We start from the raw sequence: 18,762 nt of genomic DNA, 5'->3' as shown, positions 1-18,762 counted from the left end.
TAAAAAGGAACAAAATAAGTCGCCACCAATTTTTTCTGTAGATCGACTAAATGACAATAACTATTGAAAAGTCTCTCTAATACACACACATATAAAAGTGGATGTGTCGGGGTTCAAATCCAGGTTATGACATCCATTCCAACAATTTTGGCATTTTAGTCCGTTAAACTAGAACTTGTGGAAAATTAGACACCACTTTATTTTAGAGAATTGAAAAGTGAACACATATTGTGACACTTAGAGCATAAAGATAGGTTCCTTTGCAAATATTTGCAGATATTTATGACAATGTTTCATATATTTCACTTTGTCCAACAAGTGGGGTGGTACTGCATTACCACATTCTCTTTCCTACTTTTTTATGTAAAAAATAATATAAAAATAGAATATGATTTTAAACTATAAATTTGAGGAGAAATTCTTACATGAACTCATACCTAAGAGATCATTCTTACACCCAACCAATTAAAATCAAACATCTCATTAAAATAATAAAAATAATTAATATCATAATTTCTTCTCATTATTTTTAATATTTCTATCTCCTTTTTCCACTTTCTTTAACCAACAAAAACCACCCACCACCATTTATTGTTTCCATTTCCTTAATTAAAATCACATTTTTTTTAAAGTTAATAACATGTGTCATATTTTTATTGGTTGAGTGTAAGAATAATCTCTTAGGTAAGAGTTCATGCAAGAATATCTCAAATTTGAGATGTATTGTGTGATTAGGTGTGACCCAATTTAGAATTTTGGATAGGTGATATGGATATTTAGAAAATACTCCCTTAAATGATGTATGTGGTCTATAATATAGACCATATACATCATTTATTGAATGAACTTAAAAAGTGAAAAATTTCTTACATTTGAGACCGGATGGAGTATAGTTTAGTGGTTTAAATAATTGGAAAGTGTAAAATAATATAATGTATTTAATTGACTCATTTATACCACCCATATGGATGACATGGACATGAGTGCCCTTGCACGGTAAATCCATATCTTCAATTTGACCTTTTTAATTCACCTCATTTTCCGTGCTAGGGCAACAATGCCTTGTTGTCAAATTCGATGCTGACAAGAATTCCTAGCTACTTGCCAAGAAGCTAGTCATCATGGTGTTTTTATATGGATGGTTCTCAGCTCCTAGTCTGATGATTTAAAAATAATGATTAAAAAAAATTGAAGGAACCAAAAAATACAAAAATTGACTTAAAAATAGGGACAAAAAATAGTGATTGAAAATTTTATAGGAACTAAAAATTGAAGGAAAATTTTAGAGGGATTAAAACGAAAAGTTAGTACTCCCTCCGTTTCAAAATGAGTGTCGCTTTAGGCTTTGACACACAGATTAAGAAATAGAGTGAAATAATCATTGGATATAACACTTTTACTAAATTGTCCTTACTTTATTAGAAAAATACAAACTTAAAGTTGCATTGAAAATTATGTGAGAGAAAAGTTTGAGAGGGTAAAGTTGGAAGAAAAAAATTAAAGTTGTATTGGAAATGTAAAGCGACATTCATTTTGAAACAATTTTTTTTTTATAAAGTGACACTCATTTTGAAACGGAGGGAGTATATTTAAAGGGATTAAAAACATATTTAACCCTTCGTATTATCACTAAGATTATTGTGGATAGGTTGGTTATTGTTGCCCCTAAAATTATCTCGGAGAATCAAATGGGAATCATTCATGGCAGAAAAATTTATGAATGTGTTGTCATTACCTCAAAAGCTATCAAAATGTTGGAGAATAAACCTTTTGGAGGATATATGACCATCAAGATTGACATTGAAAAATATTTTGATACTTTGGATTGCACATTTCTTCTCAATGTTCTCGAAGCCTTTGGTTTCAACCACAAATTATGTGATTGGATATCAACATTAACCAACCTCAATTCTTCTAAGTTGTCCATTTTAATCAATGAAAAGTTTGTGGCTTTCTTTAGTTGCTCAAGAGGGGTTAGATAAAGTGATCTTCTTTCACTACTTATATTTTTTTTCATTGTAGAAGAAGTATTGAGTAGAGTAGACAATTATCGTTATTACTTGTAGCACATGGAAGACTCAGTTGCATCTCGAGTGAGATTTGGTGATATTTTGCAAAGCTGCTCAAAACAATGCAAGTTTCGCTTATCAATTGTTTAAAGAATATTTATTGGCAAGCCTCAAACAATTCATGTTGAAGCCAAGCCACTACTGGTAAGATAAAAACCAAATTAGGTTAATTTCATCAATTTAATTATGATATATATATATCCTACCACCTTGTTATCAGGTGTGTGCATCAAACAAATAAGGAATGTGATAAATGTTCACCTTCTCCATATCCAACTCTATATCCTATTTTATCTCTATTATATATATCATGATCATCAAATGAGTCCTTAATTCCTAATCCTCTTCTTGCCACCACCTTATTAAAATTATTAATCTTACTATTCTCGAAGCCATCAACGAAATGACAATAACTATTGAAAGCTCACACACAATTCAAAGATAACCCTTATTATGCAGCATAGTGCAGCCATTCTCCGCCCTTCCAAAAAACTGAACCAAAAAAAAAAAAAAAAAAAAAGTATAACCCTTATTATATATAGACGGCTGTGCATATGATACCTACGTCCTGTTGTTCTAAAAAAAGCATATATAGACGGCTGTGCATATGATCCTTATAATGAGGAGTTTTAGATATTCATAGTTGATTATACCATAATATAATACAATTCAAAGCCTCTGTTGTTCAAGACAAAACATATTGAAAATGCAAACTATATCTCATATCAAAATAATTGAAGACTGCCTGCCACTTTTTGTGTTTTGCACCGGCTGTTTCTATTTGGTGCCATTTGTTTGTTCCTTGTTTTTGTTCCATTTGTCTGTCATGTAAGTAAGAACTTTGTAAGGTGTTGTTGTCCCATTTTTGTGCCATATGATTAGGTGCCATTCATTGTTGAAGGTGAATAACGTTCTTTCACTATGATATGATATGATGTGATGTTGAATAATTTGAACTTTTATTACTAATAATGAAATTCCAATTTATCGAAAAAAGCCAATACAATAAACAAATAAAATTCACCTCATTGCCATTGACATACAGACTCAAAAAGTCAATAATCTCATAGCTACGACGTCATATATGTTTATATAGTGGGTCTTGTTAACCAGTGCTTCGGGGCACTAGTACTAAAAGTAGAAACAAAAGTCAAATTTTACATTAAAAAGAACACTTATATTGCCTTTTATAATTGCTTAATAACAAGTGCACACTCGTTAACATTTCCCTTATATATTTACTACAAAAAGGAAGTAGCTATATATAAGTGATCGGTGAATCCAAAAGACCAAAGAAAATCAAGAATGAAATTTCAATGGTTTTCGGGTGTTCGGTTCTTTAGATACAACGAAGTTTAACTTTTGTAATAATCTCCATCCAAATACATAAATTTTTGACGTTTTTCCTAACTTAGTACTAGTAGCCAATAATAAACAAATATAAATCCATCTCATTGCCACTGACATAAATACTTGAAAAATCAATAATCACATCACTAAGACAACACAAAGAAGAAAGAGATTCCAAGAATATAATGGAACTTCAATGGTTTTGGATGTTTGCTGCCACTTTGTTGGCATGTTACATTTTTGTTAGCAAAGTTATGAAGAATTTGAATGGGTGGTATTATGATCTTAAATTTAAAAACAAACAATATCCACTGCCTCCCGGTGATATGGGATGGCCTTTTATTGGAAACCTTTGGACCTTCTTCAAATATTTCTCATCCGGTCGTGGTGAAATTTTCATCAACAACATTGTTCTCAAGTCTCTTTCATTTTCTCTCTCATTTTATTTATCTTTTCGTTAATTTTCTTTGTCTATAACACACATACTCACTTGGTTTACATGTTTGTTTATTTTGATTTGGTTCCAGTTTGCATTTTATGGAAAAAATAAGTACTGAAGAATGACTTTTACAACAATTTTGAAGATGCATTTCAGAGATAGATCATCCATTTTCAAAAATGAATTCTCCTTTATTAGTCTTCCATCCATGACATGATTTATAATAGGAAGAATAAAAACAATTTTAGAAAACAAATAATGTATTAATTAATTGGTGATATTTCAGATTTGGACGAACTGGTATTTACAAGACTCACTTGTATGGAAGTCCAAGCATCATTGTCATTGCACCTGCTATATGCAAGAAAGTCTTAATTGATGAAGTGACCTTTAAAATTGGTTATCCAAAAGCTGCCACTGAACTAGCAAAAAGTAAGTTACTAAATAGTGAAAACGGACGTTTTAAACGACTAGTCGCGGCTCCTATCATTGGTCGGAATGTATTAGAAATGTACTTAGAGCGTATTGAGGATATTGTGATCAACAAGCTACAAGAATTATCCAGCATGGAATACCCTGTTGAGTTCCTTATGGAGATGAGAAAAGCTTCTTTTGAATTCGTCATTCACATTTTCTTAGGCTCTTGTGATCAAAGTAACGTAAAGAAATTTGGGGATTTGTTTAATGTTATGTGTATTGCATTGTTCTCTTTGGTGCCCATAAATGTTCCTGGTTTTGCTTTCAACAAAGCATTAAAGGTTCGTTAATTATATATATTTTCTATTCCATTTTTTCTACTATATATAATCATTGTTTTTATTTTCACTTCTCATGGCTAATTTAGGCACGTATGAAGTTTGTCAAGATAGTGCAAAATATTATTTATGAAAGGAGAATGACGATAAAAAATGGACAAATTGGGAAAAATAATGATTTGTTAGACATTATTTTGCAAATCAATGACGGAAGTGGTGAAAATTTTGAGGATAAAGACATTATTGACTTACTCATAACGTTCCTATTTGGTGCTCATGAAACAATCGCAACTACCATTATGTGGTCAGTTATGTATCTTACACAAAATCCACTTTGTTTGAAGAAAGCAAAGGTAAATCACCTACAATACAATATTGTTACTTTTAAATATTTTGCATAGCTTCCGGAAGTTCTAATGATTGAAATATATCACTATTATATGTTTTACATGAATTTACATATATTATCATAGATTTAATTTTAGAGTATTTTAAATACCAGGTTAGAGGACAGAGTTTGAATCCCACGTGAAACACAATTGTAAAATATCATTAGTTTAATGTGTTTGTTTTTTGAATCTAATGATTTTTTTTAGAACTACTTTTAGGCAACGATTTTTGCAAGCTACCTGATAGATATCTGGCAAGTGTACCAAAAACTATCGAAGTAGTAAAAATATCGATCCACAAGGACTGTGTTAATTTCAAGTGTAGCAAGCGCGTTATACGTTAGGATGTGTAAAGTTTGTATTAGGTTGCCCTAGGCAGTAAGGTTTGGTTTTAATCAAATTTGATTAGAATAAAAAGAGTTTGAAAGAAAATTATATTGAGATGAATGGTTAAGCCGGTGAATCCACTATTGTTTTATATGAAAAAGTCTTCCTCTCTCTACTCTCAATTACTACTCAGTTTTTACGATAAATTAACTAAGTGACTTTGATCAATCTCTCGCATCAAAGCCCTTTCCTAAGTTATAACCCTATTAATCTCTTAACGTGATTGAATAACCGTGGAAGCAATATTGGAACGTTAATTCATGCATCATAACCCTCAATTTCCTATCTCTAGGCTCCTAGTGTAGAGTCAAACAAAATTACTATTTCAGGATTAAAAGCCAGAGCTAGTAGTCATTCAATTCCTAAGATCAATTCATGTGATTGCAAGAAGCTAGGGCTAGTAGTCATACAAAACAATAATCATGAAAAGCAATAAACACAAGTAATTCTGAATAAAAACTGAATAGCATTGATTGTAGAGAGAGTTCAACTACAAAATCATATATTACAAAAGTTTCATCATGGCTTAACCAAACTAAGGGTTTAGCTACTCATAGCTAAACAATCATAAGAAATAACAAGAGAAAACATACATAAATCTAACCAACATGGTGTTGGTATGAGATTCAGGGCTCGTTCTTTGGTCTCCTGTCGTCCTTGATGCTCAAAATCGCAATAATAATCGGTACAAAAACCCTTGCTAGCAGCTGGATATTTATAGAAAGAAAATTAGGGTTTCAGAAAAGCCCATCATCGTGCCACGTTACGGGCTGGTCGTGGCACGATGCTTCATTAATCCTACGTGGCAGCAGACAAAATCAACCATCGTGGCACGTTGCATGTTGCTTCGTGCCACGAAAATTCCAGTGCTGAATCCTTTGTTCCACGCTTCCTTCAACGTGCCACGAACGTGATAAACGTGGCACGATGGTTGAGTTTTAGGCAATTTTCCTTGGTTTCTTGAAGTTTCTTCTCTTGAGCTCTTGTTCCTGTTTTAGCTTGATTTCCTCATGAATTCATTGCAGTTGACTCTCTAAATGCTATAATAAAGACCTAAATATGACTTAAAAACTAATGTTGATGCACTGTCATCACAACCCCAAACTTAAACCATTCCTTGTCCTCAAGGAATCAAATTTGCAAATGGAAAAATCGCAGTGAGATAACAACTTACCAACCAATGATATGCTTAAAAAGTTCACTCCTTTCCGGTGTAATGATGTACTGGATGCCTAGCTCATACCACCAAATCCACAACTCCACGCAATTGTTTGAATAGGGTCACACAATCATCATGCAGGTCTGTTGTATTACCATAAGCTTGAAAAATTTCTAAACTGTCAATCAAAGTCAGAGTCAAGTACACACTTTTAAGGTCTTTCAGGGTTATAACGGGGCTTAGGTGAAAGGTGGATATAATTTGGGAAGTAGTTTTATAAAACAATGAAGTTAAGCTCATACTACTTGGATATCTTTGGTAACAACACATAAAACCAATCTCCTTCCTTTCAAATTTAAAACAGAAGAGTACTAGAGAACTTATTCTTTTGAGACATATAAACATTGTTGGTCTCATACACAAGATTCTTTTCTTTTCATTCATTCATTTTTTTTTCTGCACATTTCCAAGTGCTTTTCAAGAGATAAAATGTAGAATTTAGCAATTTTTCTTCTCTTGGTTCTCTAGTACCCCCACCCCAAACTTAGTAAGTTGCTAATTCCAGAAGCAACCCCAAACTTGAACATTTCACAACCTAAAGAGCTTACTTCAAACAAATAATTGGGACATTGATTCCTAAGGTCCTCTAGGTTTGTAATGTGGCTTGACACCGAACAAAAAAGATTTATACCTAATGGCTCAAATTGGCTTTACAAAGGATAAATAATTCATAAATCAAGGTAGGCTCAAAAAGGCTCAAGGTACCAAGCACTTTGCCTTAGTGTGTACAAAACAAGACCAATCAACAAATAGAGAAATATCGCAAGTTCTAGAAACAGCAGTTGCAGTGTCTCCACTATGGTGGCCCCCATACGCTGAGCTATGGCAGTGCCACATGATACTATTAGCTTCCGTACCTGTAACACAACGTCTGATCAAACCATCATCACTTACCTTAAACAAATAAGGATCATCCCACAAATAGTGGTTTGAATCCTTGAAAAACTTTTTACTCTGGTTCTGATCCATATCATCCGGAATTATGTTACCGGCCTTAAAATTTGCCATGTCGGCAAACCAAGGCCTTTCTTCAATAGCCATCATCTTTTCATCCGGGAATTCGGCTGTGATGGCCCTCTCCTTTTTTGTTACTTCTTCATTGTCCAACCTTGAGAGGTGATCAGCTACCACATTCTTGACTCCTTTCTTGTCACGAATCTCCAGGTCAAATTCTTGCAACAAAAGGATCCACCTCAACAGCCGAGGCTTCGATTCCCCTTTTGTTAAGAGATATTTTAAAGCTGCATGATCTGTAAAAACAATGACTTTGGAGCCTATTAGATAAGAACGAAATTTTTCCAATGCAAAGATTACTGCAAGCAATTCCTTTTCAGTAGTGGAATAGTTCACTTGATTTTCGTTTAAAACCTTGCTTGCATAGTAAATTGCATGGAAAAATTTGTTCTTTCGTTGGCCTAAGACTGCACCAACAGCATAATCACTTGCATCACACATAAGTTCAAACGATAATTCCCAATCGGGTGCAATGATTATTGGTGCAGTCACCAACTTGTTTTTAATCAAAGAAAAAGCATTTAAACATTCAGAATCAAAATCAAAATCATTTTCTTTGACCAAGAGGTTACAAAGGGGTTTGGAAATTTTTGAAAAATCTTTTATAAATCGCCGATAGAAACCGGCATGCCCCAAGAAACTCCTAACTCCTTTAACATTGAGAGGAGGAGGAAGTTTCTCTATAACCTCTATCTTGGCTTGATCCACCTTTATGACTTTAGCACTTATTTTATGCCCCAAAACTATACCTTCGGTAACCATAAAATAACATTTTTCCCAATTCAAAACAAGGTTAGTTTCGGTGCATCGTTTAAGTACAACATTTAAGTGAAACAAGCATTGATCAAAAGACTTACCAAACACTGAAAAATCGTTCGTAAATACCTCGATGTTCTTCTCTATCATGTCAGAGAAGATGGAGAGCATACACCGTTGAAAGGTCGTCGGCGCATTACACAACCCAAAGGGCATTCTCCTATAAGCAAATACACCAAAAGGACAAGTGAAGGCTGTCTTTTCTTGATCTTTCGGAGCCACCGCAATCTGATTATACCCCGAGTACCCATCCAAGAAACAGTAAAAGGCTTGGCCAGCCAACCTTTCTAACATTTGATCCATGAATGGTAAAGGAAAATGGTCTTTCCTTGTTGCAACATTCAATCTCCGGTAGTCTATGCACATTCTCCAACCGGTGACCGTGCGTGTAGGTATCAACTCATTTTTTTCATTAGTCACCACCGTCATTCCTCCCTTTTTAGGTACCACATGAACAGGACTCACCCAAGAGCTATCAGAAATAGGGTAAATCATACCCGCATCGAGCAACTTTAGTACTTCCTTCTTGACTACTTCCTTCATTGTCGGATTTAGTCTTCTTTGAGGTTGAACAACAGGTTTGTATTCAGCCTCCATGTGTATTTTATGCATGCAATACGCTGGACTAATACCCTTAAGATCGGAGATACTCCACCCTAGTGCTCCTTGATTACTTCTTAACACTCTCATTAGCTTCTCTTCCTCTAGAGGTGTCAATGTATTACTGATGATTGCTGGTTTGGAAGAGTCCTCGCTAAGGAAGACATATTTCAAATGAGAAGGGAGTTTGATGGCGTATTTCGCAAGTGTACGAAACCGTTCAAGTAGTAAAGTTAAAACGGTAAGACCGAGTGTCGAACTCGAGGATCGCGTTATACTATCGAATTGTATTTAAGACTTAATTAAACAAAAAGGTACGAGATTTGTTTTTAGTGCAATAATGAAAATAACGGAAAGTAAAGTGATTAAGGTTAATTGGAGAAAGATGCTAGGGATGAATTTCACTAGATGACCATGAAACGCTAATAACTTAGTCTCAACTATTGAATCGACTCATATGATTGTTACCGAATTATCTAATTTATTCTTGCCCTAATTCCTTAGTGACAAAAACTTTAAACCTAAACTAAAGACCTAATTCCTTAGTGACTTTGAAGATTAGGGTTAAGCATTAACGAACAAGAATTCTCTTAATGATTCCAAGGGTTTGTATCTATTCCTAGATTACAAAGGCAAGGATCTCTTATTTCAAAGCATTTATCAATTCCACTTCCGTATCACAAAATAAACCGTAAATCAATTTAAAGGCGGCCGACACAATAAAAAGCATTAAGAACCGAAATAAGAGAAACAATCATGTGAATTTCAATCAATAAAATAAACTAGGTCATAACAAACATGTTCATCTAGGTCTATTCATCCCCAACAATGGAGGGTTTAGTTACACATAATTGAGCAATACACAATAAAAGAAGAATTACAAGATGAATTCATGAATAAACCTTGTTAAAACTCCTTCAATGATGTTCCAAGTTGCTCCAAATCGCTCTCCTATGTGTTTCTAGGCCTTTTTAATCTCCAAAAATCGTGATCCTTTTTCAGAAACACCTCTTTTCTATTTATAAGAAGCTAAAAATCGGCCACCGTGCTCCAGAAATCGGTGGCCGATTTTCCAAAACGCGTGCCAGAAGTGCCAAAATCGGTGGCCGATTTTCTCTTATCGGTGGCCGATTTTTTTCGAAGCTGATGGCCCAAAACTGCAGCAAAAATCGGTGGCCGATTTTACAAATCGGTGGCCGATTTTCAGTTTTCAAAATCTTCATTTTCTTTCCTTTTGTAGCTTGTAACTCCATGCATTGCAATGAATATGACCCAAAATGACATAAAAATGCCTAAGAAAAACTAGGATGACAGAGTGTCATCACAACCCCAAACTTGAACTATTCCTTGTCCTCAAGGAATTTACTTGCAACAGTGACAAACGACAGTAAAATAACAGGTACCTGATGAAATGATAGTACCCAAAAGTTCAATCTCCTCTAGCTAAAGATGAGCTAGTTTGACTTGTTCGCATCCACCGATTCACAACTCCACGCAAACATATGAAATAGGGTTCTACCAGTCGACATGCAGGTCTACATATTACCATACGCTTGAAAAGTTTCTAAACATCAATCAAAGTCAAAGTCATTACACACTTTTGAGGTCTTTAGGGTTGTAACGGGGCTTAGGTAAAAGGGGGGATATATTTGGATAAGTAGGCTACATAAAATTTGAGTTAGGCATTCCTACAAGTGATAAACAAAATTCAATCCCCCAATTCCCAAAATTTTAGGTACCTAGAGAACATTTTCAAAACTTGGGACACTTCGAGTTTGAAGTTCACTCGGATATAGCATTGTGTGTCCCTTTTTCACTTTTCATCTTTTTTTTTTTTTTTTTTTCTTTTCATTTTTTTTTTCAAAATTTTTCTTTTTTCGATACACCATTTTGTGTGTATTTTTTTTTTTCATCCTTTTTCTTTCTTTCTTGTTCTCTAGTACCCCCACCCCAAACTTATTGGGTTGCAAATTCCAAAGGCAACCCCAAACTTATCATTTAGCAACATTCTACCTAGCCTAACTCAAAAATAAAATTTCGGGTTAATCATCCTAAAAGGCTCTAGGCTTCATTTGTAGTTTGTCACCGAACAAAAAGTTCTAAACCTACTGGCTCAAATTGGCTTCAAATGGATAAAGCAAAAGTAAACAAAATAGGGTAGGCTTCAAAAAGGCTCACAGGACCAAGCACTTTTGCCTCAGTGTGTAAATGACAAAGACCAATCAACAGTATAGAAACAATGCAAGTTCTAGAAATGTAGTTGCATGGATATCTAATCTATCATATAAGTAAATTGAAAAACAAAGTTTGGCAATGAACCTTATGGCTGAGATTTCTGGGAGTTGTGACTACCTAGCAACGCCGTACACTTCGCCTTTAAAAACCAAGTCACTCCTCCTTTTGAACTTTCAGAATATCATTTCATCAACTCACTGTTACTAAACTGGAATAGGTCACCTGAAACAAACAAATTCGTTGATAATAAACAAGTTCAAGAACAAGTACAAATAAGGGACACTACTCAAGTTCAAATCAAAATACAACTGAAACAAAGTACTAAATGACATAACAAAAATAGAAATACTGAAAGCGATAAGATAGTAACTGTTTGGGCTAGACAAGGTGCCCAAATCACTGTCGTGCTCCTGAGGACCCTCCTGGTCCTGAAGGTGGAAATGGATAGTAGAGAGGCTGTGAGTCTGCCCCCGGATTCCTCTCAGCTTGAATCCGAAAGTACTCCGCTCTAATTCGCTCCTCCGCTCTGAGTCCCCGCTGCCTCTCTTCAGCAAAATAGTTCTCCATCTCTAGTGGGCTAGCAAACCTGTCATAAGCATTAGTTCTTGCAGTAGCACTCTGGCGGTAATGCTCAGCTGCCTCGTAGAAAGGCTGAGGGAATGCTGGTGGCGGCATCCTATCTCTGGAAGAAATGTCTTGGGCCCAGTTGGCCATGGCATAGGTATACTCCATGAAATAAGGTGGAAGACCCTGCTGCTGCATCTGTGGTAGTGGCACCTGTTGTGGAGGCACCTGTGGGATGTGATCCTGCTCCATAGCCTGATGCTCTTCCGCCTCCCTAAACTTCCGATCATAAGCTTCCTGTTCTTTCTCAAAGCCTTCTAACACAGGATCAGATATAGGCCTCAAAGACCTCACATACACATCAGTGGGTTCGACCGGAACCTGAGCTTCCTGACATAGTCTATTAATCAAACAACAATGTCCTAAAGTATTCTTATCAGTGCTAATCAGCTTCCACAAACTATCAGTCATCAATCCAGCAACATCTATCTCATCATCAGCAATCATAGCAAGTAAAATAATTACCCGGTCTCGTATCATCTCAGCTGTTGACGAAGTTTGCTCAATGACAGTCAAGATAAACGAAGCCCACGCCTTGTACTCTGGCAGCAAATCAACAGTGTTAATCCTCTGAGGTCTAACCACCAGTCCTATCCATCCCTTCCCGTCTCTCATCAACCCTTCAAGCAACCCATCCCAATCACTTCGACTTCAGAAAGTACCATAGACCTGCTTCCGATACTCAACATCACACTTCTCCACGTCCCTCAAACCCAGCACTCGCTGAATGTTCCTCTTACAATAACTAACCTTCTTCCCACGCACATAAGTGTACCCATTTTTCTGCACAAATGCATTTGCCAAGAATTCTAAGGCAATGCTCGCATTACTCTCCTCGGTTACCATGTTCACAATTCCTTCCCACTTTCTAGCTTCAATTTGCCACACAAAAACAGGGTGTTTTGTTAACTTATCCATAGCAATACCCCTTTCTTTGTTGAAACCCCTCTTCTTAATCAAATTATATCTTTCCTCCGCAATCTCCGAAACAAACCTTTGGTATGGTGGTTGGATGGGTGGTTGAGGTTGTGGTGGGCTAGGTGGTTGTTGAGAAGAAGTTCCGGTAGATCTGTTTCCTCTAGTTCTCTTTGTGGTGGGTTCTTGAGCTTGGTTTTTATTTTTGGCCATAGTTGTTGTTTGAATTGGGAAATGGGTATGTGAATTTAGGATATGAAATTGGGGATAAAGTTAGGGTTTGATGAAATTGATGGAATTTGGGTTGACTTTGTTGGTAAAAAGCTTGTGGGTTTGGTTGGTGATAATGATTTGTGATAAGCTTGTTGTTTATGAGAATGATTTTTTGAAGGTTTATGAGTTGGTGAGGTTAGGGATGAAGTTGTGTAGGTTTGTGAAAGGTTAGTGAAGTTTAGAGATGGTGGGTGAAGAGTTTGATATGGATTTGTGGTTTGGGTGGTTGAGAATGATGAAGATGAAGATGGAGATGTTGCTTTTCGGTTTCTATGGAGGTTGGGCAGCATAACACTTAAGTTTGGAGAGTTGGAAGTGAAAGAAATAATGAAGGTTGGGTTTAAGAAGAGGCCGAAATCGGCCATTGATGTTGCAAAATCGGCCGCCGATGGGTAGCAAATCGGCCACCGATGATAAGAAATCGGCCGCCGAAAATTCCCGTAAGGAATTTCGTTTTGCTTGCTTCGAAATCGGCCACCGAGCCAGGCAAATCGGCCACCGATTTTGAAGTTTTTTTTTTTTTTTAAAAACTGTACAAAAATTGATGAAAAATATATTTTTGGTGTCAAGAATTGGTCACCGGTTGTGAAAAACGACTACCGATTTTTGACATTTTCAAAGGAAATTTCTGAATTTTTTTTTTTTTGTGTGGGACTTAAAATCTGTAGCGCCCACATTTTTCATAAAAAAAAATATGCAAAGATAACGAAAAGAAAAATATACCTACGATGGGTTGCCTCCCATCAAGCGCTGGTTTAACGTCCTAAGCTTGACGGTCCACTTCTCTTCTTTCAAGTGGAGTGCAGCGGGATAGACTCAGTTGGACGCTCTGACTCTCCCCCATAGTATGGTTTGAGTCTCTGCCCATTCACTTTGAAAGTTCTATCAGAGTCTGGATCCTTCACCTCAATGGCACCGTAGGGATAAACTTTCACCACTTTAAATGGACCGGACCATCTTGATTTCAGCTTCCCAGGAAACAGTCTCAACCTGGAATTAAAAAGTAAAACCAATTGCCCTTCCCAAAATTCCCTATTTTGAATCTTTTTATCATGCCATTTCTTTGTTTTTTCTTTAAAAATTTTGGCATTTTCATAAGCGTAATTCCGGAATTCATCCAACTCATGAAGTTGAAGAATTCTGGATTCACCTGCTTTGCTAAGATCAAAATTCAGGAATTTGGTGGCCCATAATGCTTTGTGTTCAAGTTCCAAAGGTAAGTGACAAGATTTTCCATAGACAATTTGAAAAGGAGACATACCTATCGGAGTTTTGAATGCTGTTCTATATGCCCACAAGGCATCATCAAGCTTTAGTGACCAATCCTTTCGGGACGAGTTCACTGTTTTTTCAAGAATTTGCTTGATTTGCCTATTTGATACTTCCACCTGGCCACTTGTTTGAGGGTGATACGGTGTGGCAATCCGATGATGCACATTGTACTTTTTCAACAACGCCTCCATCTTTCGATTGAGGAAGTGGGTGCCTTCATCACTGATTAACGCTCTAGGTACCCCAAAGCGTGAAAAAATATTTTTCTTAAGAAAGGCAACCACTACTTGAGCATCATTGGTTTGCGTGGCCATTGCTTCTACCCATTTAGAAACGTAGTCCACTGCCACCAAAATGTACATCTTTGAGCATGAGGATGGGAATGGTCCCATAAAATCAATTCCCCATACATCAAAGATTTCCACTTCTAACACAGGATTTTGTGGCATCTCGTTTCTTTTTGAAATATTTCCTGTGCGTTGGCAGCGGTCACATTTCTTAACATAGGTGAAGGCATCTTTGAACAAAGTAGGCCAAAACAGGCCTGATTGTAGGACCTTTGCAGCAGTCCTATCCCCACTAAAGTGTCCCCCATAGCTGGAGTCATGGCAGTGCCACAACACTTTTTCTTGTTCATCTTCGGGGACACACCTTCTTAACAACCCATCAACCCCCCTTTTATACAAAAATGGTTCATCCCACACATACGACTTGCAGTCATGTAGGAATTTCTTACGTTGTTGGGAGTTAAAGTCAAGAGGAATAATCTTACCCACCATGTAGTTCGCAAAGTCCGCGAACCACGGCACCATCGTAACAGCTAAGATGTGCTCATCAGCAAAGAGGTCCTTGATAGGCCTCTCCTCCTCTGTTTCATCCATCTTCTCCAGGCGAGAAAGATGGTCAGCCACCGTGTTCTCCGATCCTTTCTTGTCACGGATCTCTAAATCAAATTCCTGCAACAACAGTATCCACCTAAGAAGCCTTGGCTTAGATTCCTGCTTAGAAAACAAATACCTTAGTGCAGCATGATCAGTGTAAACAATGACTTTAGACCCTAACAAGTAAGATCTAAATTTATCAAAAGCATAAACAACAGCCATAAGTTCTTTTTCAGTGGTGGCATAATTAAGTTGTGCTGGATTCAAAACATGGCTGGCATAATAGATAACATGCAACAACTTATCTTTTCTTTGACCAAGTACTGCCCCAACAGCTATGTCACTTGCATCACACATAATTTCAAAAGGTAGTGACCAATCAGGTGCAATGACAATAGGGGCAGTGATCAATTTTTGCTTCAAAGTATTAAAAGCATTCAGACACTCATCATTGAATTGGAAAGGAATGTCTTTGACAAGCAGGTTAGTAAGGGGTTTTGCTATTTTTGAAAAATCTTTGATAAACCTCCTATAAAAACCTGCATGGCCTAAAAAACTTCGAATGCCTTTCTCATTAGTGGGAGGAGGGAGTTTTTCAATTACTTCAATTTTAGCTTGGTCAACCTCTATCCCCTTGTGGGAGATTCGGTGACCCAAAACAATTCCCTCTCTCACCATGAAATGGCATTTTTCCCAATTTAGGACTAAATTAGCTTTTTGACACCTTTCCAATACAAGAGATAAATTATGCAAACAATTATCAAAAGAAGAGCCAAAGACAGAGAAATCGTCCATAAAAACTTCGATATGTTTTTCAAGCATATCGGAGAATATGGACATAACACACCTTTGAAACGTGGCAGGGGCATTGCATAGCCCAAATGGCATCCTCCTGTAAGCAAATATCCCATAAGGACATGTGAAAGCAGTTTTCTCTTGATCTTCAGGTGCCACCGCAATCTGATTATACCCGGAGTAACCGTCCAAGAAGCAGTAGTACTCATGACCCGCTAACCTCTCAAGCATTTGATCAATGAAAGGTAGTGGGAAGTGATCCTTTCTGGTTGCAGTGTTCAGCCTTCTGTAGTCAATACAAACTCTCCACCCGGTGACTGTACGTGTTGGGATCAGCTCATTCTTCTCATTTGTAACCACGGTAGTCCCACCCTTTTTAGGAACAACTTGGACGGGACTCACCCACGAACTGTCAGAAATGGGATAAATGATACCAGCTTCAAGTAACTTCACCACCTCCTTTCTAATCACCTCTTTCATGGCTGGATTTAGTCTTCGTTGTGGCTGCACCACCGGCTTGAAGTTATCCTCCATCAATATTTTATGCATGCAGAAAGTAGGACTTATGCCTTTCAAATCCTCAATAGACCAACCCAAAGCACCCTTGTACATTCTAAGCACCCTTAACAATTTTTCTTCTTCAAGTTTGCTCAAGTTAGAACTAATAATGGCTGGGTACTTCTCTTTCTCACCAAGGAACACATACTTCAAGTGAGAGGGTAATTGTTTGAGTTCAACTACCTGTGCTTCCTTTGATTTCTCCACAACTTCGTTTTGAGGATGAAGTTCCTCCCACCTAGTAGGGGTGCGACGGTTGTGGGATGGAGAGGCCTCCAACATAGCTAAGACTTCACCTTCTTTAGGATCCTCACTTTCTTGTGCAATTTCCGGTGGCAAGCTTAGGACTCTTTCAAGTGGTAGGGCTGGTATCTCTTTTTGGAGTTTTTCTTTCACAAAGGATTTGATCATGTCGACCCTATAGCATTTTTCTTCTTCGGGGTGCTTCATAGCTTTTAGAACATTCAACTTCACCACCTCATCAAAGAATTTCAAAGTTAAAGTGCCATCTTCCATGTCAATTAAACACCTCCCGGTTTGCAAGAACGGTCTTCCTAGTATCAAAGGGATATCATCATCTTCTTCCATCTCAAGAACAACAAAATCTATCGGGAAGATGAATTTATCAACTTTCACAAGAACATCTTCAACTATGCCATAGGGAAATTTGTAAGATTTATCTGCAAACTGTAGAGTCATCCTTGTGTCTCTTACTCTTCCAATGCCCAACTTCTTATAAATAGACAAAGGCATCAAGCTCACACTAGCTCCAAGATCAATCAATGCCTTCTTAAAAGTTCTATCTCCAATGGTACAAGGAATCGTAACACTACCAGGATCTTTTAGCTTCCTTGGGATTTTTCTTTGTAAAACAGCACTACATTGCTCGGTGAGCATCACATCTTCATCATCAATTGTTCTCTTCCTTGAAAGGATGTCCTTCATGAATTTTGCATATGAAGGCATTTGTTGGAGAGCTTCAGCAAATGGGATGTTGATTTGTAGCTTTTTGAACATCTCGATGAATTTTGCAAAGCACTTCTCATCTTTTTCTCTCTTCAACCTTTGAGGATACGGCAGCTTGATTTGTGGCTTTGGAAGATCATCGTTCTTTTTCTTTTCTGGCTCCTCGACAACATGAGTATCAACAGTATCATGCACCTCAAGCTCCACTTCAATTAGTTCAGGAGATGAGTCACCTTCATCATGTTTAGCTTGAGATGATAGTGATTCATCCTTTTTCATGCTTCTTGTGGTAACCATGTTCACATTTTCATGATCCCTTGGATTGATTACAGTGTTGCTTGGAAGGGTTCCTGGAGCTCGTTGAGTGAGTTGTTGAGCAATTTGACCAACTTGAGTTTCAAGATTTTTGATTGAAGCCCTTGTATTCTTTTGAGCCTCTCTGGTTTCTTGAGCCAAGGAATTCATGTTGGTAGCCATTGCTTCAATTGCTAACTCCCAATCCGCCTTCTTCGGTGCTTGGTTTGATGAACCTCCTTGATAACCCCCTTGTTGTTGATTTTGGGAACCACCTTGTTGATTTTTCCAAGAGAAATTTGGATGGTTCCTCCAGCCTGGATTATATGTATTTGCAAAAGGGATGTTTCTAACCTGGTTCCCTTGACTGCTGAGGTAGTTCACCATCTCCACTTGGGTTGCATCCATGGGCACATCACAATGCATAGTGAAATGAGGGCCAGCGCACCAATCACATTTAACAGTGTTCATTTGATTCACCGGAGCAACTTGGGGTTGAGTTAAGTTGAGTGCTGCCATTTTCTTTGATACTTCAGCAGCGACTGCATCTTGAATCTGCTTACCAGTTAGTATGCTTTGAGCATTTTTGAGCTCAAGTTGATTCAGATCTATGAGTCCTCCCCTTGTACCACCGGTTCTATCATACATCTCCATTTGTTCATTAAGTGCAACAGCTTCAATGATTTTGATTATCTGAGAGGCGGTTTTGAAATTGATGGAACCACCGAAAGCTGTGTCGAGAACTTGTCTAGTAGCCAGACGTAGACCATTACAAAACATCTGCATTTGAACCGTAGTATCAAAGTTGTGCTCGGGACATGCTGAGATTAACTTCTTGTACCTTTTATAAGCTTCTCCCAAGGACTCTCCCTCTTTCTGTTGGAAGCTGGAAATGTCTTGACGCCTCCTCA

General features: G+C 37.2%; 1 protein-coding gene across 1 annotated transcript in view; it reads left to right on the top strand.

Moving 5' to 3' along the window:
* Positions 1-3,604: 3,604 nt before the first annotated feature.
* Positions 3,605-18,762, top strand: part of LOC146925651 (beta-amyrin 11-oxidase-like) — a 30,917-nt gene continuing 15,759 nt past the window's right edge. The window contains exons 1-3 of the mRNA XM_085706803.1: positions 3,605-3,837; positions 4,145-4,616; positions 4,703-4,966. Coding sequence (XP_085562929.1) covers positions 3,605-3,837; positions 4,145-4,616; positions 4,703-4,966 — 969 coding nt within the window. The remainder of the gene's footprint in view (positions 3,838-4,144; positions 4,617-4,702; positions 4,967-18,762) is intronic.

The sequence above is a fragment of the Medicago sativa genome, chromosome 4 (genome assembly GCF_051527215.1).
Source record: "Medicago sativa cultivar Bolivia chromosome 4, Bolivia_mono, whole genome shotgun sequence".
Lineage (NCBI taxonomy): Eukaryota > Viridiplantae > Streptophyta > Magnoliopsida > Fabales > Fabaceae > Medicago > Medicago sativa.
Note: the sequence above shows the minus strand (reverse complement) of the source record. Positions and strands in the feature narration are given on the sequence as shown.